Genomic DNA, 24,331 nt, shown 5'->3' on the forward strand with positions numbered 1-24,331 from the left:
TTGTTGCTCCTCTTTCTGGAATGACCAGCCTAGTGGCTCCATGGAAATGTGGACTCGGAATATAGATTCTTGGTGTATTGATTACTCACTGGGACCTGCACAGAAACCCACATTACTGGCTTTTTCATTTGGTTCAAGACTCACGCTGGCTGTTGTGGGAGCTGAGTGTCAGCTTCAAAGTAGGAAGTCATGACAAGCAAACCTAAGGTTCCCAAGCCGCGGTGCCAGCTGTGAGGTGGAAGTGGGCCCTGAGGAATGCGGAAGAGGAACTCTGTGGCAGAGGTTCAGGGTGAACTCTCCATGGGACTCACCTGCATCCTGTTGAGCAGAGAAGGAGTCCTCAGTGTGGGCGGGTAACGTACAAGGGTTGTTCCCTAGAGCAGCTCGCATTTCAGGAAGAGCCCAGGACATAAGCCTTGTTGTCACCGTGGGATAGACTCGGAGGGGGGCGTCGAGAGGAGCAGACGTTCCTCTAGGTCAGACGGCCAGTGGGCAGGTGGAATCTGGACCAGCGTCTTTGACCTTCAAGTCCCAGGCTCTTCCCACTCGGAAGCCTCCTGTCTCTGGGCTTGGAGTGTGATGGGCACCGCGGGTCTGCCCTTGGCGTGGAGGGAAAGGGGCCAGAATCATTGAAGTAATTAGAACCACGGGCAGCTGCTGGGAACATGGAGGTGCGTGTGTGCTCAGTCATGACCTTCCTGAGTCTGCCATGACAGAAGTCATTCTCACACGCAGGAGAGGCAGCGCCTCCCCCCTGCTTCATGACAAACGTTATGTCTTCATTAGACTGTGCATTCTTGAAAACCAAGGTCTACTTTTCACATATGTCTCCATATTACCAAATACTTGATTGGCACGAAAATGATTTAAAATTCTTTATTTATTTTTAAAATATATTTTTATTGATTTCAGAGAGGAAGGGAGAGGGAGAGAGAGACTGAAACATCTATGATGAGAGAGAATCATTGATTGGCTGCCTCCAACACACCCCCTGCAGGAGATTGAGCTTGAAACCCGGGCATGTGCCCTTGACCGGAATCGAACCTGGGACCCTTCAGTCCGCAGGCTGATGCTCTATCCACTGAGCCAAACCAGCCAGGGCCATTTAAAATTATTTAAAGGAATGAATGAGCCTGCTGAGGGCATCTCTGCGAGGCTTCCCAGATCTCACACGCGGTCGCAGTTTGAGTCTAGTGACACGCAGAGTGACGTGCAGAAGTATTTCAGCAGGTCGGGGAGGCTCAGAGCCTGTTGTTGTCCGTCCTCCGGGACCCTCTAGGCCTTGCAGCCAGACACAAGCTGCTGTGCAAGATCCCAGACCCTCAAAACGTCAGATCAGCTATTTCAGTGCAACAGTGAATGCCAGGTGCATGCAGATGAGGTGCTTCTGTTATTGTTTCTATCTTTTTTCAGAGGAAAAGCAAATTCCCACAGAAAACAAGAATGGTTCATCTTCTTAGATGCTAAACAAAAATCTAACTAAAGGAAGAGCAATCCCTTTCGACATTCACATGTATTCATTGACCGACTCGGTCAGGAAATATTATCAAACATCTACCATCTGCCAGGCTGGTGTCATGCGCGGTGGACTTGGTGGCCAATGGGAAAGGCAGGGTCTAGTTCTTAGACACCAGAAACTAGAACTTCAAGCACAGGAAGACAGCAGAGTGTTTTTTTTTTTTGTTTCGTCTCGTGTCCTTTTGTTTCCTTCTTTGGGTTTTCTTGCTGAATTTGGGATGTTTAGATGTGACCTATCCTAGCCACATCCATCAAATCATAAAAACGTGACTTCTCTGCAGTTTTCCACAGTATTTTGAGCGGCACATATTTCGCTGTTTTATCGGTTATCAGTGTTTCACTATCAGAATCACTCCGGTCTTGCTTCTTTCCCAGCGACCTAATTTTAAACAGTGACCCTGCGTCTTAGAGAAATACCCTGGCGAGGGGTCATTGTGGAGCAGAGCAGCCCTGACCCCTCTTGTGCAGGCCTCCTCTATCTTTGGGTTGCTGCTGTGTTAAAAACAAAACGTATTTTTAATGAGGCTGTTATCCAACTAACTGCAGAATGTACACAACATTGAGGCTTCCAGTAACAAAACTAAAGGAAAATTCTGGAAACCTGTTCTTTCTGAACCCTGCAGTTCTTGTCTCACCATACCTCGTAAATGTTCATTTATGATGAATATTTCACCCATTTGGAATATATCTGCACATTGGATGATTGTGGTAGAAGAGAATGAATTTCCTGAGGGGGGACATAGAATTCCTTTAAAAATAAGATTAATTACAATGGTTTTGTGCACTTTTGACCTAGGGCTCATGTATGTTCCTAAAACTATTCCAAATCAGAAAAAAATTATAATGCATAAATAAAGTAGAGGGTATTTGTAACTAAGAATTGTTTTTTCAAGTTCTTTCATTATAACTATTTTATTCAAAGTTAAAAAAATTTAAAATATGTTTACACTAAACCTTTAACTTTATTCTCCATCCTTGTGATGTATACTTAGTAAACAATATTTTTTAAAATATTTGGGGAAAATATTGGCATAGACCGCAATTCACCAAAGAGCCAGGGAGGTCTGATTCTTGATGCAGTACTGAAGAGAAATGCTATGGGATGACCCGTATGAGAGAAGCTACTATCTTTGAGGCCTTTGAATATTTTGAGTACTTAACATGCATTATTTGTAGTCTTCCCTTCAGTGCTTCCAGAGATGGGAAGGTCACCTCTGTACCCGCTTCTTTTAGCATATAGGTCTCTCTGTCCATTGAGGTCTACCTCAAGTTCAAAGCCATTTGGGGAAACTTTTTACCTTTTCTCTCCTTGCTATAAACATAATGAATAGCAAGCCCAGAGCTTGCTATGCAGTAACAACTATACTAAACACTTTTAATAATTTCTCACAACACCCCTATGAAGTCAGCCCTGCTGGTATTTCCATTTTACAGATGAGGGAGCTGACACACAGAGAGGTTAGGAGGTTTGCCCAGGACCACACAGCTAAGGGAGTGCCAGAGCCGACTTTAAAACCAAGGAGTCTGCGTCCAGTGTTCAGAGCCAGTGCCTCCTAGGGGTTTGCAGATTCATCCAGGGGTTGCAGCTGTAGTTCAAACGAGTCCTGTGGGTGTGTTTTGCTCAACTGGCACAGTCTTTTTAATGAGAAGATGATTGACTTGCCTGTAGGCAGGGCTCGCGCCCTCTCCCTCTCCCTCCCTCCCTTCCCCTCTCTCTCTCTCTCTCTCTCTCTCTCTCTCTCTCTCTCTCTCTCCAAATAACCAGGTGCCAGAACTCCCTATTATATTCTCTCTGGCTGCTTCCTGCATTCTTGTCTGCCTGGTACTTGAGGGACTTGAGTTAATGGCCACTGATACTGGTGGTCTGCAGTGACCTCTGTAAAATTCTGGATGCACACAGTAGGTGCTCAATCATCTACTTGCCTTTTGCCTTTCCCAGTTCATCAAGTCTTCCTTGGTTCGGGTTCCATCTCCCAGGGGTTTCATATGCATATGCTCAGTGTTTGCTGTCTTTCCATTCTTGGCGTGGATTTCTGGAGGGCGAGGTGCTTCATCTTGTGTTCTGTGTTTATTCTCTGGCTAAGAATAAAGGACTTTAGTTTCAGCCTCCCAACAGGTGGGTAAAGGAATGGCATGCTTCTCAAATTCTCCAGTTGTAAATTCAAGAAAAAAGCCATCAGATCTTATTATAAATATATTGGACCAGTGTTCTTGGGGCTCTCCTCACAGTGGGCCCCAGAACTGTATGTTAGACCAGGCAAGGGACCCCTCACTGTCCAGCAGCCTGCATTTTAAGGGAACAGGAGCCAAATACCCTACTTACACTAAGGTTGGTGCTGATGGAGGCAATGTTGAGTCTTTAAAGTAAATTAGGGAACTTTTAACATTTCTTGCACTAAGGTTGGTGCTGATGGAGGCAATGTTGAGTCTTTAAAGTAAATTAGGGAACTTTTAACATCTCAAGAGGGGAAATTGGCAGTTTCCCCAGCGACATAATTACAGGACAGCATGTAATGTGTAATTAAACTGAACTGTGAAGCAAGCGGTTGGAACAAAGCTTGGTGGGCCATCACTTTCTGTTCCCATAGTGTTGACAGATCATCCCCTCCCCATCTCCCCAAAACGGCTTCAGCAGCAATTGCTCCTAATTCTTTTTTAAATGAAATTATATGTTGCCAGTTAAACACGTTTCATGTAAAGGAGCCTTTTTTATTTGAGTGACGTTTTCCTTCTAGATGATCTGGAGCACAGACTCCATTTAGAATAACAAGGACCCAAGACAGCCTTGCTGGGACTTCAAAATAACTCTGTCTAATCATTCATTTAAATACTTGATTCTTGGCTTGTATTTCTATTCTTTCTTTGACCCAGGTTCACAAGTCGGAGGCTTGTTGTTTTTCTGTACAGTATCTTTTCATGTTTTAAAAATAGTGGCATTAATTCCATTGATTTTGATTGTGAATATTCAAGCTGTTAACTGCCAATCAGGACCTCTTGAGAGTGTGAATGTGTGTGATTAGATTTGCTAATTGCACTGGAAGGCAGCATTTCTGACATCGAAGCCAACAGTTTGAGTGCAAGGCTTCAGGCCCCAGGATGAGCTCATTGTTCAATGTGGGCTTGGTTTTATCTCCGAAGACCCGCCCTCTGAGGGAGGCAGGTTCCATGTGCATTCATGACTGCTGGGCACAGCCCTGTGTGTGTGCGCGCGGTGTTCACACCCCTCGGTTCTGTAGGTACTGGATTCGGTGCCTGAAATCTGAAGCAGGTCTAAAACACGGTATTTGTCTGTCTCATTCTCCAACAGCCCGAGCTGGGTATGAGGTTCAGAATTTTTGCTTAGCTCTAGCTGAAGGTTTTTATGTTTTTGTTTTGTTTGTTTGTTTTTAATCATTAAAACAGTGAGACTTTAAAAACACAGTGATGGATTGCTTGAGAGAAAATGAAATGAGCTATAGAATGAACTGCGTGCAGGTGGCACACCGTGTGAATCACAAGGTTAGAACCTACCGGCAGCCTCCCCTGTGGGTGACACCCTCCCTCCCGGGGGTACCAGTGAAGCCCGTAGCCTGCAGTCGCTGCCCTGGGGTCCCTGTCTTAGACCCGGCAACGTCTTCCCACTCTTTCTCCCAGCTGGTTCTCTCAGTCCCCATGGCCCATTTTCATGTCTCACTATGCTAGTTAAAGCAGTGACTACTGAGTACATGTTCTGTGATGACCTGTTCCCTTTCTGCATCCACTTTAATTAGGCATTGATTTAATTATTGATTTCAGAAAGAGAGAAAGAGAGAGAGAGAGAGAGAGAGAGAGAGAGAGAGAGAGAGAGAGAGAGAGAGAAACATCAATGATGAGAGAGAATCATTGATTGGCTGCCTCCTGCACACTCCACACTGGGGATCCAGCCTGCAACCCAAGCATGTGCCCTGACCGGGAATCAAACCGTGACCTCCTGGTTTATAGATGACACTTCACCCCTGAGCCACGCCAGCTGGGCAGCTGTTTGTTTGTTTGTCTTTACCTTCACTGTGCAGAGCTCAGCGGCTGCCTTCCCCCTTTCTGCTCTGATTGTGATTTTGCTGTTAAAGGGGTGATGTATTGGGTAAATGGGCCTTTACTGTGAGGCTTCATGTTTATCGGGCTAGGAATTAGCTGTTCCTGTGGCTGAGGCTGCGGTGTCAGAGGCTGCAGTTGCCTCTGGGCCCTGACCTTGTTCCTCCTGTTGTCTTTGGGTTTCCCCAGGGACTCCTCCTTCAGTGGGACCTGGGGCTTTCCGCTCCTGTGGCTGTGGTTTCCGCTCCTGTAGCTGTGGTCTGGTGTTACTATGGCAGGAGCTCTGATGAGCTGGGAGCGTGCAGGGGAAAGGGGCGTGTCCTACAGTCTTGCGATTGGGTCTCAGTCTTTCAATGCGCATGTGCCCTTGGGCTGTGACTTTCATGCGTTTTGAGGGTGGTAGTTTGCACTGTGCCCTCAATTTTCTGTGGGAACGAAGGAGAGGTGTTGACCTGCAGTGTGTTCAACCTTTTACTTGTTGCAAGTTTGGAAGTGACGGCTTCCAAGGTTTTTACATGTCAGACCAGGAACCAGAGGGCCCCTCTTTAGGAAATAATAAAAATAACATTTGAACCATGAAGAGGAGCTGGTAGTCTTGCCCCACTGCTGGGATTCCCTGTGCTCAGTTGTTATTCTGTCACAAACACCCTTCAGCAATGGATCCCTTTCTTCAGGAGCTAGGCTTGGCTGGACCTACTCGGAACTCTGTTGTTAAAGTGGGTCGTTTTGAATGCAGTTGCTCGGAGACCTTCCTGGTGACTCTGAAATCGCTGGCTCAGTGGATTACTCTTCATTTCTTTAAGGAGACTCCGTTACCAGCACACCTCCACCAGCAAACCCTCCTGACTGCCCCTCAGAATGTATCCAGTGTCCCCCCTTTCCCTCCTCTCCCATCGTTATAATACTCCAATTGATTACATAGCTCTCGTGGTATTGCAGTAGTCTCCTAATTGGTTCAGCCTCTTTCCGCCCTTCTTCCTCGTGTTCGTTCTCAGCCCAATGGCCAGAATATTAGAATGCAGAGTGACCCTTCTAAAACTTGGTATCATCACATGCCTTCTCTGCTCAAAATTCTCACTCAGAGTAAAGTCCAGATTCATGGCCATGGCCTCCAGGCTCTGTAACAGTCTGTCTCGCTGCCCTTTTGTCCCTCTCTGCCTCCCTTACTCAGCTCCATCCCAGCCCTCCTCTGTAGGAGTTTGCTAGCGCTGCCATCACAGAGGAACACCGATGGGCGGAAGCCACAGAAGTGTGCTGTCTCCGAGCTCCGGAGGCGGGGAGTCCAGAGGCGGGGAGTCCGGATCCAGGTGCCAGCAGGGTGGTTTCACCGGAGGCTTCTCTCCTAGGCTTGCAGACGGCTGCCTTCCTGCTGTCCCTTCCTCTTCCTGTAAGGACACCAGTGGAACTGGATAGGGCCCCACCCCAATAGCCTCCTGTTAACTCATTTGCCTTTGTAAAGGCTCTATCTCCCAATGCACTCACCTTCTTAGGTACTGAGGGTTAGACCTTTAACATATGAATTTGGGGGGGACACTGTTCAGTCCACAGCATCCTTGTTGACCTTCAGCATAGCAGGTGCCCTCCGGCCTCTGGGCCTTGTACTTCCTGCTTCCTCTCCTCGGAGTCTGCTCCCTAGGAGCCACGTGGCTCCCTCTGTCCCTTCCTCTAGGCTTAGCGTGGCCTTTCTTCACCACCAAATGGAAGGTCGGAACTTGGCCCCGTGTCTACCCCATGCCCCTGTTTTTCTCCAAATGCAATGCTTGTGTGTGTGCCCCACATCCACCTTTGTGTTTGTTTCCTCGTTCCTGTGCTGGTGTGTAAGCCGCCTGAGGACGGGCTGGGTGCTGCCCTGCGTGCCCAGTGCTCAGCGGTGACAGGCTCCCAGCAGGCGTCTGTTCCCTGAGTGCCTGAGTCAGGAGTTCTGGTGCCCTGCCCCGGGCTGGATTGCCAGTCACCGGAGGGAGGAGGCCCCAGAAATAGGTTTCCTCTTTTTTTAAAAAAAATGTTTTTATGGATTTTAGAGAGAGAGGAAGGGAGAGGGATGGAGAGATAGGAACATCCAGAACTTATATGCATAACACATGGACACAGACAGTAGTGTGATAAAGGCCTTGCAGGGGAGGGGGGCAGATGCAGGGTGGAGGGGGGCAAAAGAGGGAAAAGAAGACATCTGTAATACTTTCAACAATAAAGATAAGTTAAACACACACACACACACACACACACACATCAATGAGAGAGAAACATTGATCGGCTGCCTCCTGCACGCCTCTAGTGGGGATCGAGTGGAGACCCGGGCGTGTGCCCTGACCGGGAATTGAACCCGTGACCTCCTGGTTCAACGCTCAACCACTGAGGCACATGAGTCAGGCATAGGCGTCCATCCTGAACACGCTACGACCTCCCTGGCTGCAGCTGTCCTTCGGGTGGTTGGTCCGCCCTGGGATGGAAGCCCAGTTAGCAGCTATCTTGGGGTGCCCCAGATGACGCTGTCCCCAATATGCTGAGCCGTGGGTGAATCACTGCTGACTTTTGGTTTTAAATTGTATTCATGTGACCAGAGTCCAGCCAGTGTGAGCAACCTGCCCACCAAATCGGAAGGCATTCCGTATCGGTGTAATAAAATGTAGGTGGCAGTGTTCCCGTGGCCCCGTCGTATTCGGTAAAAATAGCTTTCCCCTTAGGAGCTGTTCGGTACACCTGGTGTGCCCAGGAGTGTTTGACATTGTCAGGTAATTTTATTTTTACCTTGACCTTAATTTTATCAACTTTTTCCCTGTATTGGTAAAACCCAAGATTCCAATGTTTAGCATAAGTCATATCTAATAGAGACTATTTTTCGTGTGTTTTATAAAGCAACTGAAACACTATTAGTAACAACTATCACAGCCCTAGTAACTAACTTCTCTCCGGCTGGTTTATCAAATGTGATTCTGTACAAGGGTCCTTATACTTGGAGGCTGTTGGAATTCATGACCTTGATCTGTGCCATTCATACCTATTTACAAACTTGCAATCCCTAAGGCAGGGAAGCCAGCATGGCTGACATTTCAGTTCTTGAATGTCGATGCTCCTTTACCACAGGACCTTTGCACATGCAGTTCCCTGCTCAGCCTCTTCTTTCTGCACCCCTGCCCCATGGCCCACTTCAGTCCCACGCATCCTTTAGGACTTCATCCTCTGGCTCCTTTTTTGTTTTCTTGTTTATTTCCTTGGTTTTGCTTCCTTAAGCACTCACTCACTTTGGAATTATATAATTATTATTATTTGATCATTATCTCTCTCAAACATGACATTTTTGAACAGAGACTATGTCTCTCTTTGACTTGTGTCCTCACTGTCTAAATTATTTGTTAACTATTGGATGCATTGAATCCTTGTTCAGTGTCACTTCCCTCACCCCCTCCGAGGTCCTTCATAGTCGTAGGTGATTTGTGTCTGAGAATCAAAACTGGAACCAGACTTGGTAGAAATCTGCCTGTCAGTGAGCTGGCTCTACCATCAGAATGGCCACCGTTTAGGACTGATGAGCCCATGGCGTTGAGCCTTATACCAAGTCTGTCACAGAAGCCGTGGGAACCTGTGTATGTTACAGGAGTAGAAACGAGTTCTGTATCAGAAAGTGACTGATGCCAAAACTGGTTTGGCTCAGGGATAGAGCATCGGTCTGCGGACTGGAAGGTCCTGGGTTCGATTCCGGTCAAGGGCATGTACATTGGTTGCGGGCACGTCCCCCAGTGGGGGGTGTGCAGGAGGCAGCTGGTTGATGTCTCTCTCTCATCGATGTTTCTGGCTCTCTATCCCTCTCCCTTCCTCTCTGTGAAAAATCAATAAAAAATATTTTAAAAAAAGAAGAAAAAAAAAAAGAAAGTGACTGAGAAGACTACCGTTTAGGGAGTTATTTTGGCAGAGGGGTCAGGTCAGCTGAGAGCCTGGTAGCTTGGGGCTCCACCCTACATTAGGTAGGAGGAAATAAAAGGCCAAATGTATTGAGTAATGAATGTATGCCAGGGGCTGTTAAGGACATTTTACATACATTTACTTCATTGGATTCTCACAACAACTCTATAGGGTAGACACCGATTGTACCCATTTTGCAGATGTGGACACTGAGCTCAGAGATGTTGAGGAACTGGTCTATTGTTATATTAGATAGTAGGAGGCAAACTTGGAATTTGAACACAGGCTGTTTCCTTCTCCCATCGGAGGAACAGGTCAGGGGCACAGACAGGTTGTCCTTTCCCATCCCATGCTGGCCCTGAGAAATGATTTTGTTTTTAAATAAGGCTGTATTTTTTTAGAGCAGTTTAAAGTTCACAGCAAAATTGAGGGAAGGCACAGAGATTTCCTATATATCTCCTGCCCCCACACAGGCACAGCCTCCTCCATTATCGACATCCCCCACCGGAGGGTGCATTTGTTACAATCAGTGAACCCACATTGACACAGCATTGTCACCCAAAGTCCACAGTTTACATTAGGGTTCACTCTTGGTGGTGTACGTTCTCTGGGTTTGGACAAATATATGGTGACATGTATCCACCATTGTAACATCACCTAGAGCCGTGGTCGACAAACTGCGGCTCGCGAGCCACATGCGGCTCTTTGGCCCCTTGAGTGTGGCTCTTCCACAAAATACCATGCCCTGGGTGAGTCTATTTTGAAGAAGTGGCATTAGAAGAAGTTTAAGTTTAAAAAATTTGGCTCTCAAAAGAAATTTCAATCGTTGTACTGTTGATATTTGGCTGTGTTGACTAATGAGTTTGCCGACCACTGGACTAGAGCAGTGGTCGGCAAACTCATTAGTCAACAGAGTCAAATATCAACAGTACGATTGAAATTTCTTTTGAAAGCTGAAAACCGACTTCTGCTCATGGACCACAAAGTTTCAATCGCACTGTACGTGCGCACCCGCACGTGGTATTTTGTGGAAGAGCCCCACTCAAGGGGCCAAAGAGCCGCATGTGGCTCGCAAGCCGCAGTTTGCCGACCACTGACCTAGAATATTTCCTCTGCCCTAAGAATCCTCTGTTCTCTGCCTGTTCATCACTCACCACCCCCCAAATTCCTGGGAACCGCTGATAAATATATTGTAAGTGACAAACATACTAAAATCTTTTAACTTCACATTTCCATGCCTAGAAATGTGCTTAAAGGAGACGGTCTTGTAAAAAGCATAGGCGTTGCTGTGAGGTAGTTACGTTAGGCTCACAGGACGTGCAGAGGGGACGCTGGGTGAAGAGGGTCTGGACGCCAGCAGGTGAGTGAGGGCCGACCTCGGCTCTGGCCCAAATGCAGATCCGGGGGCAGCTGTGCCTCTTGCTTGGCAGCCGTAGCTCGTTAGGAACCGTGCCTTTGTTTCAGAGAAGGATTCTGAAATGAAGGAAAAGGAGTCTTTTGGGGATCACATCTGTGAGATGAGTGCTCTCCCTAATATGTACCCACTTGTGCTACTTACCACGTTGACTCCCTGGAACAGCGTGGCCGGGGGACCTCGTGGGGCAGAAGAGCTCCCTTCATTCCGGAGGGCAGGTGGGGACCAGGGCTGCTCCCCGGAAAACCACCAGCGTTCGTAGCTTTGCCTGTGAATCTCTCCCCTCCATCCCTGGCTTCAGAGAGCTGTGTCAATTACAGAGTAGGATAATGTCCTCCTTAGGCTTGCTGTCCAGGACTAGCTTTGGGCCTTGTGCTGTCCATGGTCCTGGCTCCCTGAAAGCCGCATGGAGCTAACAGGGCAGTCGTCAGACGGGAACGTGGCTGGGGTTGAGTGCCCATTGCCAGCTGGGACGGGCCTGGACTCAGACGCGGTCCCCAATACGCAGGAGGAAGTGCCCACGGGCACCATCGCCTGGGAAACAGGAGTCTCCCTTTCAGATCAGCAACGTGGGCTGCCACTCTCCGCCCCTTTGCAGGTGGCTCCTCCCATGTCCCCAGCCACCCACACCCGGATTCAGGGGCCTCTTCCTGGTGACTGCAGAGGAGGGAGTGGTGCCAGCATTCCATACGGGATGGGGAGAGCAGGGGGACGGGAAAGAGGGACACCCCCCTGCTGGGAGCTGGGCCCTGCCATCTCCTTCACTTCCTCTCGCTGGTTCTCGCTGAAGGTCTTTATAGGTAGCCTTTACCGAGAACACTTGCCGAGTGACTTCCATAAACACAGGACGAAGGACATGTCCACACACCCAACGCTCTGTAAGTGTGTGCTAGTGTGCGAAGGTGATGCGTGGCTTCCCCGCACACCTCTGAGGTGTGGGCTCCACAGTGAGAGCTGGCTTCTCAGGTGTCCGGCATGGCGGCCCATCCCCAGGGCACAGCCCATCCCCAGAGCTCGTCTGCAGGAGCAGGGGACTTCCTTCGCAGCTTGGAGTCCCAGTGTGGCCATGTGCTCCAGCTGCCCCAGGCTGTCTGGGTCCCGAGCCCCCCACAGGGCAGGTGGGGATGAGGGTGGAGGTTGCTGGGAGCGTCCCAGAGGCCATTGCTTCTGAGAAAACCCACAGGGACATAGATGGGAACTTGGATTGACAGGGGACAAGCAGATGATGTAACTCAGCTAAGATGCTTGGGAACGTACAGAAACCATACTTTATGGAAATTCTCATGTTAGAACCAGGCAAGTTGGTGTTCACCACAGTGGACAGAGATGCCCACCGGACCCTGGTGGGCACTGCCAGCCCAGCGAGAGGCCAGAGTTGCACCTTGTAGTGTCCACTCGCTTGTCAGTAACTCATGAGTAAGCGCCGACTGTATGTGTGACTCCACTGCCGTGCGGGAGAGTCACAGGGACTGACACGTGGTTCCTGACCTCCGGGGCGAAGTAAGACCCGTGTGCGGCACCACAGCGGGGGCCGACGGGAGAATTGCTGTAGGAAAGTCATGGCCAGGCTGTGGGGCTTTAGAGGGAGGGCTGCATGCGGTGTTACGGAGAAAGTGACCTGGGGTGCTCAGGAGAGGGGACATGCAGACCAGTGCGGGAGGGGCAGGGGCTGGAGGGATGTCAGGGAAACAGTTTCCACAAAGAACCCCCGTGGACATGGCCCTGCAGACGCTGTCCCACAGAGGAGATCGCTCCTCCTCTCCTTCGGCAGCCATAGCCCAGATCAGGGCGCTTAGAGAGGACGAGATGGAATGAGATGAAGGTCAGCTGAAAGGCTAGGTTTGTAGGTGAAAAGTTTCGTGTCCACATGCCATTAAACCCAAGTATGGCTTAGCTCCTTACTTAGGTTCCAGGGAGGAGCTCGCCCACGGAGCGCATTTCATACGTGTACCAGCGGTCATGTGATGGGAGGGTGTTGACGGACCATTGTCTGGAAGAGGGGGGGCAGGATAGGAGGCACTCTCCCTCCTCCCCTTTGCTCCCCTTCGGACCAGAGGGGGAGGACCTGAGCGCAGGGGAGGACGAGGTGTGGTCTTCCTCAGGAGCTGGTTGTACCCCTCGCCCTCCTCGAAGGTGTTTGTTAGTAAAGCGAGTTCTGGCCGAACACGTCCCAGGCAGTGGATGTGGAGCGCGACTTGGCTCTGCGACGCGGTGACGGTTACGGCCGTGCTGACGAGTTCCCGGTGAGGAAGGAGGCTGAGCAATGCCAGGCCTCGTTTTTCATCCCACAGCGACTGCCAGACAGCGCCAGCAGCCGGCGCCTGGCGCTCCTCGGCGGGGACAGAAGGCATCTGTATTCTGCAGCCCAACGCCGAGTGAGTCAGAGTCCGCCCGGCGAGCTGGAGATGGATGGCGACGCTTCCCCAGGAGGCGGGGGCTTCTCTGATCCGCACGATCCCTTTCCCAGGCGCCTCCTGGGCCTGCGCACCTCTGGGTGCGGTGTTGACAGGCCCCTGGGGAGAGAACCCAGCGTCAGGGTCTCCCTTCGGGGCTCTCCCCTGGAGGAAGCGTACCGCCTCGCAGGGAGGGACATGTCCTTGGAAACAGGCAGGTAACACAGGGCATGTGGAAGGGGGCCGCCAGCAGCGCCCACGCTTCCTGGGAGCATGCGGCTTGGGAAAGCTGTCCCCCGCTCCAGTGCCAGCCCCTCGTGTCTTCCCAGAGGATGGCAAGCCCCGAAGGTGGTATCCTGTTCTCATGTGTATTTTTAGCATCCGGCAAGGTACTCAGCAATAGTCATGTTTAAAGAAATGACTTGCAATGACTGATTCACAGGGAGTGGAAGGGGGGCCTCGGATTTTAACAGTGGAGTGGGGAGTAGACTTCCTGGCCTCTCAAAGCGGGGTCCCCGGGCCAGCAGTGTCGGCACCTCCCGGGTGCGGCTCAGAAAGACAGGCCCAGGCTGCCCGCTGCTGGCGGGGAACCCGCATTTAGCACGGGCCTGCGGAGCTCTGTGAGTGCGTTATGTTTGAGAAGACCGAGCGTAGAATCTAGCTGCAAAATAAGGAGCTTTGCCCTGTCTGGTGTGGCTCAATGGTTAGAGTGTCAGCCTGCTCACCAAAAGGTCCCGGGTTCGATTCCCAGTCAAGGGCATGTACCTGAGTTGCAGGTTCAATCCCTGGCCCTGTCAGGGTGTGTGGAAGAGGCAACCAATCGATGTCTGTCTCTCATATTGACATTTTTATCTCTCCCCATCCCTTACTCTCTCCCTTCTACTCTCTAAAAAAAAAAAAAAAAAAAAAATGGGAAATGAATGAGGATTAACAAAAAATAAAATAAAAGTAATGAGCTTTCACACACAAATGCAAGGGCGTGCATGTGGCTGGCCCCTCAGCAGGACGCAGTGGAGCCTGGCCTCCTTCGGGCACCGTCCCTCCCTCAGTGGCTGTGCTTGGGTGTCCTACAGGACTAGCATCCTGGGCCGTTTCTGAACCTTCACCTCTAGCGCCCCTACCTGGTCAGTCCTAGGCCCTGGCTTGGGAATAGGAGCCTTCCATGCCCCCCACGAAGCGGATCAGACCCCAGCACGGAGGTTGTGGGGCTTGCCCTGCACTTGGGGTGCTGGTCCCACACGTCTTAACTGCTAGACAGCAGGCCCGGGACTCAACTCCCAAGGCAGGTTCCTCGCCGTCAGGTGTCCTATCTTGATGGTCTGTGAGGACCAAACGAGTGGAACATGGTGATCACTCCGTGTGGATTCCCTCTAGTTTCATGTGAGGTCAGATCCACTTAACCATGGCACAGTGAACTATTCGGCGACATGGGATACATTCACATGTTGTGCAAACACCGCCTCCATTGAGTTCCAAGACGTTATAATCAGCATCAACCCAAAAGAAAACCCACACCTGTCAGCAGTTGCTCCCAAACCCCCAAACCTCAGCCCTGGGCAACTACCAATCTGTATTCTCTCTCTATGAATTTTAACTCTTACTGATATTTTTTATCAGTCACTGAAAAAATAAAATACCAAAGTCAGATTCATTTCACCTTCCACCTCCTCTCATTGCTTTCCACGTCTTTAAAACCAGGAGATTTGCTGGGAGTGTAGACACGTCATAACTTGCCATCATTGTTTCGAAAAGTGTGGCCCCGAGCTAGCAGCACCCATATTTCCTGAGAAGAGCATGCAGGTTCGTGGGTCCACCCCAAACACTGAACCATAACTCGGGGGGCGGGGCCCAGCCATCTGGGTTTTAATAAGTTTTCAGATGATTCTAATGCAAGCTCAAGCTAGAGAACCGCAGTTTTATATAAACAAGATGTCCCCGGCTGGCATGGCTTCGTGGTTGAGCATCGACCTATGAACCAGGAGGTGATGATTTAATTCCTGGTCCAAGCACAAGCTCGGGTTGTGGGCTTGATCCCCAGTAAGGGGCATGCAGGAGGCAGCCAACCGATGATTCTCATCATTGATGTTTCCATCTCTCTCCCTCCCCCGTCCTCTCTGAAATCAATAAAAATGATTTCAAATAGCCAAGATCTGACCATCCTTGGGCCCAGGGACACACGCCCTGGCATAGAGAGGAGCCTGCTAGCCGGGGTCTCTGAGGCAGTGACGTCAGGGTCCCTGCGCGGGCACAGACACGTCATCCCTGCTGGCATCAGCCCTTCCCCTCTCTGCCGCCAGCTGCGTCCCCAGGGCCGGGCTTGGCAGCACAGCGGGAGGGTTGCTGGGCGTGTCCCACAGCCGCGCGCTCCTTGCACTTTATCAAAGCGCAGGCACCGTTTCTTTTCGGTTGATTAATGTTCAATTCTCCGTCTATTATGAACCTCCAGGCTTTAATTACTACACCATTACCCAGTCGATTCCATGCCACTTGATATTTATGGCTTTTATTATGCCTCTGTCTGTGCAACTGCCTGATTTTATTCTGGAAGGATTTCACCTCATTAGCTGGGTTTATACCATGCTTCTCATGTGTCTGGGTTTTTATTTATCTCGGGGTGAGCTTCCTGCTCTGTGTTTTCAGCAGCAGGACCGCTTGTCCGTTCGTTCTGTTCCTGTTTCCTGGGGTGCTTTGTTCGTTTGTCCTAGGATACAGCGCTTTGCACACGCTGCTCTGGTGTCCGGCACATCTCAGCTGCTGGGTGCAGGCCCTGTCAGAGCCCCGCGGCCTGGCTTGTCGTTAGCCCTGGACGGACCAGGGACAGCCGCCTCGCGCTAAGTGGCCAGCGAGGGCTCAGGGAAGCTGTGCAGTGAGCTCGTTTCTTTGTAGAAGAGAATTCTGCTCAAAATAATTGCTCAGCGTTCTCAGCAGTGCTTTTCTGACACTCCCGCCCTCGGTTACCCTGCGCCTCAGAAGAATGTAGGGCTTGGTTTGCTTGCATATTTTTTTTAAAAAAAAAAATGTTTTTTTTTTTATGTCAGAGAGGAAGGGAGAGGGGGAGAGAGATAGAAACATCAATGATGAGAGAGAATCATGGGTCAGCTGCCTCCTGCATGCCCCCTACTGGGGATCGAGCCTGCAACCCAGGCATGTGCCCTTGAGCCGAACTGAACCCAGGACCCTTCAGGCCGATGCTCTAGCCACTGAGCCACACCAGCTGGGACTTGCTTGCATATATTTTTAGGTTCCATCCTGGACCTGCAGAATCAGAGTTTGGGGAGCAGCCCAGCACTCTGTTTACCTTCCCGAAGTTTCGGATGTTGGTGCCCATTCAAGTTAGACAATCACTCGTCTAAAGGGACTCTGGTTGGACCCGACTACGCAGGAATAATGTTCACTCCCCCTGAGTGCTTTCTGTCAGAGAGCAAGACCAGTCCTCTCTGTGGCCGCTGGTTTTGTTCTCTGTGGGGTGTTTTCTCCACAGCTGTTCCTAGAGCCATGTGAAATCTCGGTAAAGCAGACGGCGACACCTAGAACAAGAGGTCATGTGATCAGGATAGCAATAGTAGACCAGTTGTCTTCAGCATTGATGTTTCTTTCTCGCCCTCTCCGTTCATCTCTGGGGATCAAACCCGCAACCCAGGCATGTGCCCTGACCAGGAATCCAACTGTGACCTCCTGGTTCATAGGTCAATGCTCAACTACTGAGCCACACCGGCCAGGTTATTTTTCCCTTACAGTTTACTTCCGATATTATTTTGTTTGGGCACCGCCTCGTGGTTAGACAAGCATATATGTGATTTCACTTCCATGTGGAATCTAAAGAACAAAACAAATGAACAAACAAAACAGAAACAGACTCACAGATACAGAGAGCAGACTGATGGCTGCAGAGGGGAGCCGGGTGGGGAGCGGGGTGGCAAAGGTGAAGGGATTGAGACATGCGGTTGGCGTCACAGAACAGTCACGGGGTGCACAGGACAGCACAGGATACAGTCACTAACATGGCATTAGCTGGGGATGGTGCCAGGTGGGGACTGGAACTATTGGGGGGTCCTTTATAAAGCGTAAGATTATGTAACCACAGCACAATTTACGCACGGTCCTTGGCAGCCCTGAGGAGACCACGATGCTTCGTGTGACCCTCAGAGTGGAAGCAGCATGAACAGAAGCCTCCCAGGTGAGGGCTGTGGAAGACACCCTCCAGCCCCCTCCAGGCCTGGCTAAGCGACACAGGAAGGATTGGACTTGTCCCCCGACAGGAGCGCCTGCAGCAGGGGAGGGAGGTGTGTCCGTGACAACCAGCTGGATCAGGCCCGTGACAGGATGCCGAGGCTGAGAGAGCAGGTGGCTCAGGGGGCAGAGAAGGAGCGGGCTCGAGTGTGGCCGGCCTGGTACTCAGCATTTAGTGGTCACACCCACGCCAAACAGGTTCATGATCTGGGCCACTGGGAACTCAGTCAGCATTTATGCAACAACATGTTCGCATAGCTCCAGCCACTGACCCGAGAGATCGCCACTCATCCTCAGGGACAAATGACATAAGGGAGACCCTGGGACCTTCATCCAGGAGGGCCTGGACGTGTGGACTCGCTCCAGTGAGTGGAGGACATGAATCAGGTTCTCTTAGCCTCTGACATGAAATCCATGGAGTTCATGGCGGCCTGGATGTGAAGGCAATTGTAAGCTATGACAGGGCGGGAAGAGATTTGGAAATTGAAAATCTCAGAAATTGCATTCCAGGACCAGCCACGGCTACTCAAAGATCCAAGCATCTCACCCCTTCCTCTCGTTTCAGCATTTTTAATAGGATAATAAATGCCTGCCTATCAATTATACAGACTTCCCGGGGATCAGTGGGTAGATATATGTATATACACCCTGTAAACTGTAGTGTTTTATAAAATGTGTGGTACTTGATATTGCACCAATACCCACGTTGTGTTCTATAAAGCATGCGACAGTTACGGCTTCCTTAGGTGTGTGACGTGTTCTAAGGTGAGTCGTCATAGCAGGTTTTAATGCTCCATCCATCATGGTGTCCGTCCCAGTGTGTTTGCGCTTAGAACCGAAGAGGGAGGGAAAAATAAAGATGAAAAATAGGCCCTGATATTTCTAAATGGGACTTTCAGACTGTTTTAGGCCAACACAGTTAATACCAGAATGTTGGAATTGAATATTGATATAGCAGTGCTTTACATTTTAAAGAAGCTACCGTCCAGTTTAAGAATTGTTTCTCGTTATAGTAATACCTAATTAGTAGCACTCGTCATCATAGCCTTTTCTGAAATATTCCTGCAAGAGTGTTGACCTGGAAACCTACCCAGGCACCTTTAAAGATCTGCGTCCAAGGAAATCAGTCCGGGCGAGGGTCCGCTTTTCCTCCGGTGGTGGGTTAATGCGAGAAGATGGATGGCGTGTTCAAGAGTAAAGAGCAGGGCTTCTCCGGGCTGATTTACATATTGATTACTGAAATTACTCCTTAATTTAGTGCCTGCTAATAAACTGTGCCTTGGAAATGTTTCCAGAGCGTTTATTGGCTGCAGTAATTCTACCTACAGTGTATGCAGATTGCAGCCTCATTAAATATTGATGTGCTCATGAAATGTTAATCGGATGTTAATGGGAAGTGCAGGGGAAGGTCCTGGCTGGGAGCCGGCTGGAGACCACCTGTCTCCTGTCTTTATGTTCTGTCTTCTGGCTCTGTTTCTCCGTTCATGGCCCCTCATCAGGAGGTTCATCCTGGATGCCTGTGTCTCAGAGACACGATTTGAAAAAGAGAAGTAGAGACTCCCCAGGGGTGGGAATTTCATTGTTCTGCCTCCTGCTTCCTGAGCTGGAATTCCTGCTTCCTGAGCTGGAATTCCTGGCTAGAACCAGAAAGGATTCTGTTCAGGAAGATGGTGCAGGAGAGCCGGACCATGAGGGAGGAACAGACTTCCCAGGGCCCCACCGTGTCCTTCCCGGGTCGGCGGGAGAAGGGGTTTGGACGGAGTTTACCTGCAGTTTCTTCAGAGATACACCAGCCCAGAACCGGTGCTTCCTGAGGAGGCTGCAGGAAAGACTTTAGCATGACTCCCGAGGACAGTACGGGCTGTGCTCCTGCTGGTACTCGGTGCAGTCTGCACACGTGCTCCCCCTTCAGAGCCAGGCAGGGCAGGGCCCTCACTTGTCTAAACCTCATGGTTAGCTTCCGCGTCTCAGTTGTCACTGAAAGGGGAGTTATGTCATCACTTAAGTAAAGAAATTCTCTAATGTACTATTTTGCAAAACTCTCTTGCCCCGGTTGCTCAGTGGTTAGAGTGTCAGCCTGTGCACCAAAGGGTTGGGGTTCGATTCCCGGACAAGGGCACCTACCTATGTTGCAGGTTCAGTGCCAGGCCTTGGTCAGGGCATGTGCATGAGGCAACCAATTGATGTGTCTCTCTCACATTGACGTTCCTCTCTCTCTCTATTCCTCCCACCCACCCTTCCACTCTTACTAAAAAAAAAAAAAAGGAAAAAATATCCTCTAGTGAAAATTAACAGCAACAACAATTCTCTCCCTAGGCATCTCTGTAAGTGACAACCAACAAATAGAGCGTCCCCTCCCAGGGTGGCAGCAGGCTTTGGGAGGTGAGGGACACGTGTGGGTTTTAGGCTGCACAGTGTGTGCTGAGAATACGCCGAGAGGACAGTTTGGCCCGGCGCTGAGCACCTGGTTTGGTGAGCTGGGCGGCTGTTGCTCTGCTCCGGCGCAGCCCTGCCCTCTGTGACCGTCCCCTTCCTGCTTGCAGATTGTGCTTGAGAACAGCAGCCGCGAAGACAAGCACGAGTGTCCCTTCGGCCGCAGTAGCATCGAGCTGACCAAGATGCTGTGTGAGATCCTGAAAGTGGGCGAGCTGCGTAAGTACCCTTGTTGCCCGCGGGGATGACGCTGGGCGGAGAGCAGCTTCCAGGGCCGTGCCCTGACCCCCACACCGAACTCCCCACGTGCTGCCGGCTCTTCCTGGGGTCACGTGCACCGAACTCCCTTTGGCTCACATTCGCAGCATAGGTATCTCTGCGTGTCTGCTCTGCGAATAAATGTGGTGAAAACCTGTAAGAATGGGGAAATGGCAGGTACCGTGACTGAATTTCAAATTCTATAAAAATGAATTTGTATTAAGACAGCCTTGAATTTATTAGGAAAAAGACCTATGAATTTCTTTTAAAAAAAAATCCAGTTTCTAGCCTACCAGAAGATCGCTTTCTTTTCTTTCCTTTGCAATAGATCTTCTCTATAAAGGAAAAATGGAGTGCCTTCATGAAATCTCTTGCTACCAGTATTCCACTTGTTTAAAATGCCTTCTCTAAGAAGGAAGGAATTATTGGAGAAAATGGGTAGCAGCTCATGAAACGTATGGTTGGAGATACGCTTCTTGCTCATGTTCTATTACACAGTTTAAGTGAGGACACCCACAAAAAGAGGGCGTGACCATTGTCTTCCCTTTTGCCTATTGGCATCGTTCGGCTTTAACCTGTGAAAGTGAGTCGGATGGAACCTGGCCGACAATGGTCATCAATATTGAGCCTCCGTGAGGTGTCCGCCTCCATCCCCTCCACCACCGCCGGAGCTGACACGCACATAAATCTTCCCCTGCGAGCTCGGTAAAGGGGGCCCCGGGGGACCCGGCTGGCACCAGAGGAATGCTGGGTGTTTGGTGTTCCTGCGAAGCGTAAATACTCAGTCACCTGCTCGAGAGCTGAAATGATGAATGGGAGGAAGTCCGGTGATGCAATTGGACAGGAGGCTATGTTTTACTGGCAGTGTGGAGCCAACTACAGTATGGCTAAAGTAAACTAGAACATTCAGGACTTAGCAGGAAAAAACTAAGACGCAGAGCCTGTTTGACTAAGCACAGCAGTCACGCTTCCCTCCCGGGTGGGCGGGAAGCAGACACTGAGGGAGCAGCCGTGAAGTTCGTTACTGATGAGCCCCAGTCCGGGCCTTTCTCCGTGACTGGAGCAGCCCGGCCTGGGAGAGTTCTGCGTCAGTCTGCGCCGGTCTCTGCTGGCTGATGTCACATGTCGGTTCACCTGGCCCGGATGTGATGCTCTTCCTGCTCCTCCTTAGACTCTCTTGCTGAGATTTCTGACTGCTGCGTGGCTCACTGTGGGTTCAGCTGAGGGTCAAGGTCCTGAATTAAACCAATCCTACTGAACTCCCTAGTCTGACAACTGTGACTATTTCATGTTAATCTCAACTTCATGGGAAAACTGTAGAAAGTCACGGCTAAAGAGCATTGCAAACTAAGATCTTTCAAAATTGGAGACCGTCATGCTCTCCCCCTCAAGCTCTCCCCGTCATGTTCTTCCTGTCATGCTCTACCCATCATGCTCTACCCATCATGCTCTACCCCTCATGCTCTACCCGTCATGCTCTACCCGTCATGCTCTCCCTGTCATGCTCTACCCGTCATGTTCTACCCATAATGCTCTACCCGTCATGCTCTACCCGTCATGCTCTACCCGTCATGCTCTCCCTGTCATGCTCTACCCATCATGCTCTACCCATAATGCTCTCACCGTCATGCTCTACCCATCATGCTCTACCCCTCATGCTCTACCCATCATGCTCTACCCATCATGCTCTACCCATCATGCTCTACCCGTCATGCTTTACCCGTCATGCTCTACCCCTCATGCTCTACCCATCATGCTCTACCCTTCATGCTTTACCCGTCATGCTCTACCCGTCATGCTCTACCCCTCATGCTTTACCCGTCATGCTCTTCCTGTCATGCTCTACCCATCATGCTCTACCCCTCATGCTTTACCCGTCATGCTCTACCCATCATGCTCTACCCCTCATGCTTTACCCGTCATGCTCTACCCGTCATGCTCTACCCATCATGCTCTACCCCTCATGCTTTACCCATCATGCTCTACCCATCATGCTCTACCCCTCATGCTTTACCCGTCATGCTCTACCCGTCATGCTCTACCCATCATGCTCTACCCTTCATGCTTTACCCGTCATGCTCTACCCATCATGCTCTACCCCTCATGCTCTACCCATAATGCTCTCCCTGTCATGCTCTTCCCGTCATGCTCTACCCATAATGCTCTCCCTGTCATGCTCTCCCTGTCATGCTCTCCCCGTCATGCTCTACCCATAATGCTCTCCCTGTCATGCTCTTCCCGTCATGCTCTACCCGTCATGCTTTATCTGTCATGCTCTACCCATCATGCTCTACCCCTCATGCTCTACCCCTAATGCTCTACCCGTCATGCTCTACCCGTCATGCTCTACCCGTCATGCTCTACCTGTCATGCTCTACTCATCATGCTCTCCCCCTCATGCTCTCGAGTCCTGGTCAGTGCCCATGTTGTCCTTCCCTGCCCCTCCCCTTTCCCATCCTCCCAGAGGGCCTACTTCATCTCTCAGCTCTCATCCTAGTGGCTGCAGAAGGGATGCCCTTCTGCACTTGGCCTGCCATACCCAGCTCCCTGCTCTTCTCTGCCCAATGGACGTATGTCTCTACTGCTGGAAGTTTACACAGAACAGAGATGGTGGAGGACAAGGAGACCGTCAGGAATAATGGGCAGCTGGGTTCTGCCTCTGCCACTTACCACCTTGACGTCCTTGGCTAATGTACTCACAGACTTCACTGTGCTCTTACCCCCACACCTTATACTAATAGTATAGAGTCCTTAACTGCACATACTCGATAGCGTGTTGTGTGCTCTTACCCCCACACCTTATACTAATAGTATAGAGTCCTTACTGCACATACTCGATAACATGTTGTGTGCTCTTTCCCCCACACCTTATACTAATAGTATAGAGTCCTTACTGCACATACTCGATAGCGTGTTGTGTGCTCTTACCCCCACACCTTATACTAATAGTATAGAGTCCTTACTGCACATACTCAATAGCGTGTTGTGTGCTCTTACCCCCACACCTTATACTAATAATATAGAGTCCTTACTGCACATACTCGATAGCGTGTTGTGTGCTCTTACCCCCACACCTTATACTAATAGTATAGAGTCCTTACTGCACATACTCGATAGCGTGTTGTGTGCTCTTACCCCCACACCTTATACTAATAGTATAGAGTCCTTACTGCACATACTCAATAGCGTGTTGTGTGCTCTTACCCCCACACCTTATACTAATAGTATAGAGTCCTTACTGCACATACTCGATAGTGTGTTGTGTGCTCTTACCCCCACACCTTATACTAATAGTATAGAGTCCTTACTGCACATACTCGATAGCATGTTGTGTACTCTTACCCCCACACCTTATACTAATAGTATAGAGTCCTTACTGCACATACTCGATAGCATGTTGTGTGCTCTTACCCCCACACCTTATACTAATAGTATAGAGTCCTTACTGCACATACTCGATAGCGTGTTGTGTGCTCTTACCCCCACACCTTATACTAATAGTATAGAGTCCTTACTGCACATACTCGATAGCGTGTTGTGTGCTCTTACCCCCACACCTTATACTAATAGTATAGAGTCCTTACTGCACATACTCGATAGCGTGTTGTGTGCTCTTACCCCCACACTTTATACTAATAGTATAGAGTCCTTACTGCACATACTCGATAGCGTGTTGTGTGCTCTTACCCCCACACCTTATACTAATAGTATAGAGTCCTTACTGCACATACTCGATAGCATGTTGTGTGCTCTTACCCCCACACCTTATACTAATAGTATAGAGTACTTACTGCACATACTCGATAGTGTGTTGTGTGCTCTTACCCCCACACCTTATACTAATAGTATAGAGTACTTACTGCACATACTCGATAGCGTGTTGTGTGCTCTTACCCCCACACCTTATACTAATAGTATAGAGTCCTTACTGCACATACTCGATAGCGTGTTGTGTGCTCTTACCCCCACACCTTATACTAATAGTATAGAGTACTTACTGCACATACTCGATAGCGTGTTGTGTGCTCTTACCCCCACACCTTATACTAATAGTATAGAGTCCTTACTGCACATACTCAATAGCGTGTTGTGTGCTCTTACCCCCACACCTTATACTAATAGTATAGAGTCCTTA

General features: G+C 49.9%; 1 protein-coding gene across 2 annotated transcripts in view; it reads left to right on the forward strand.

Annotated features, from left to right (window-relative positions):
• The window catches only part of ELMO1 (engulfment and cell motility 1), a 401,111-nt gene that overhangs the window by 205,153 nt on the left and 171,627 nt on the right, over nt 1-24,331 (forward strand). For both annotated transcript variants that reach the window (XM_008147245.3, XM_008147253.3), the window contains one exon: nt 20,049-20,157. In XM_008147245.3, coding sequence (XP_008145467.1) covers nt 20,049-20,157 — 109 coding nt within the window. The remainder of the gene's footprint in view (nt 1-20,048; nt 20,158-24,331) is intronic.

The sequence above is a fragment of the Eptesicus fuscus genome, chromosome 14 (genome assembly GCF_027574615.1).
Source record: "Eptesicus fuscus isolate TK198812 chromosome 14, DD_ASM_mEF_20220401, whole genome shotgun sequence".
Lineage (NCBI taxonomy): Eukaryota > Metazoa > Chordata > Mammalia > Chiroptera > Vespertilionidae > Eptesicus > Eptesicus fuscus.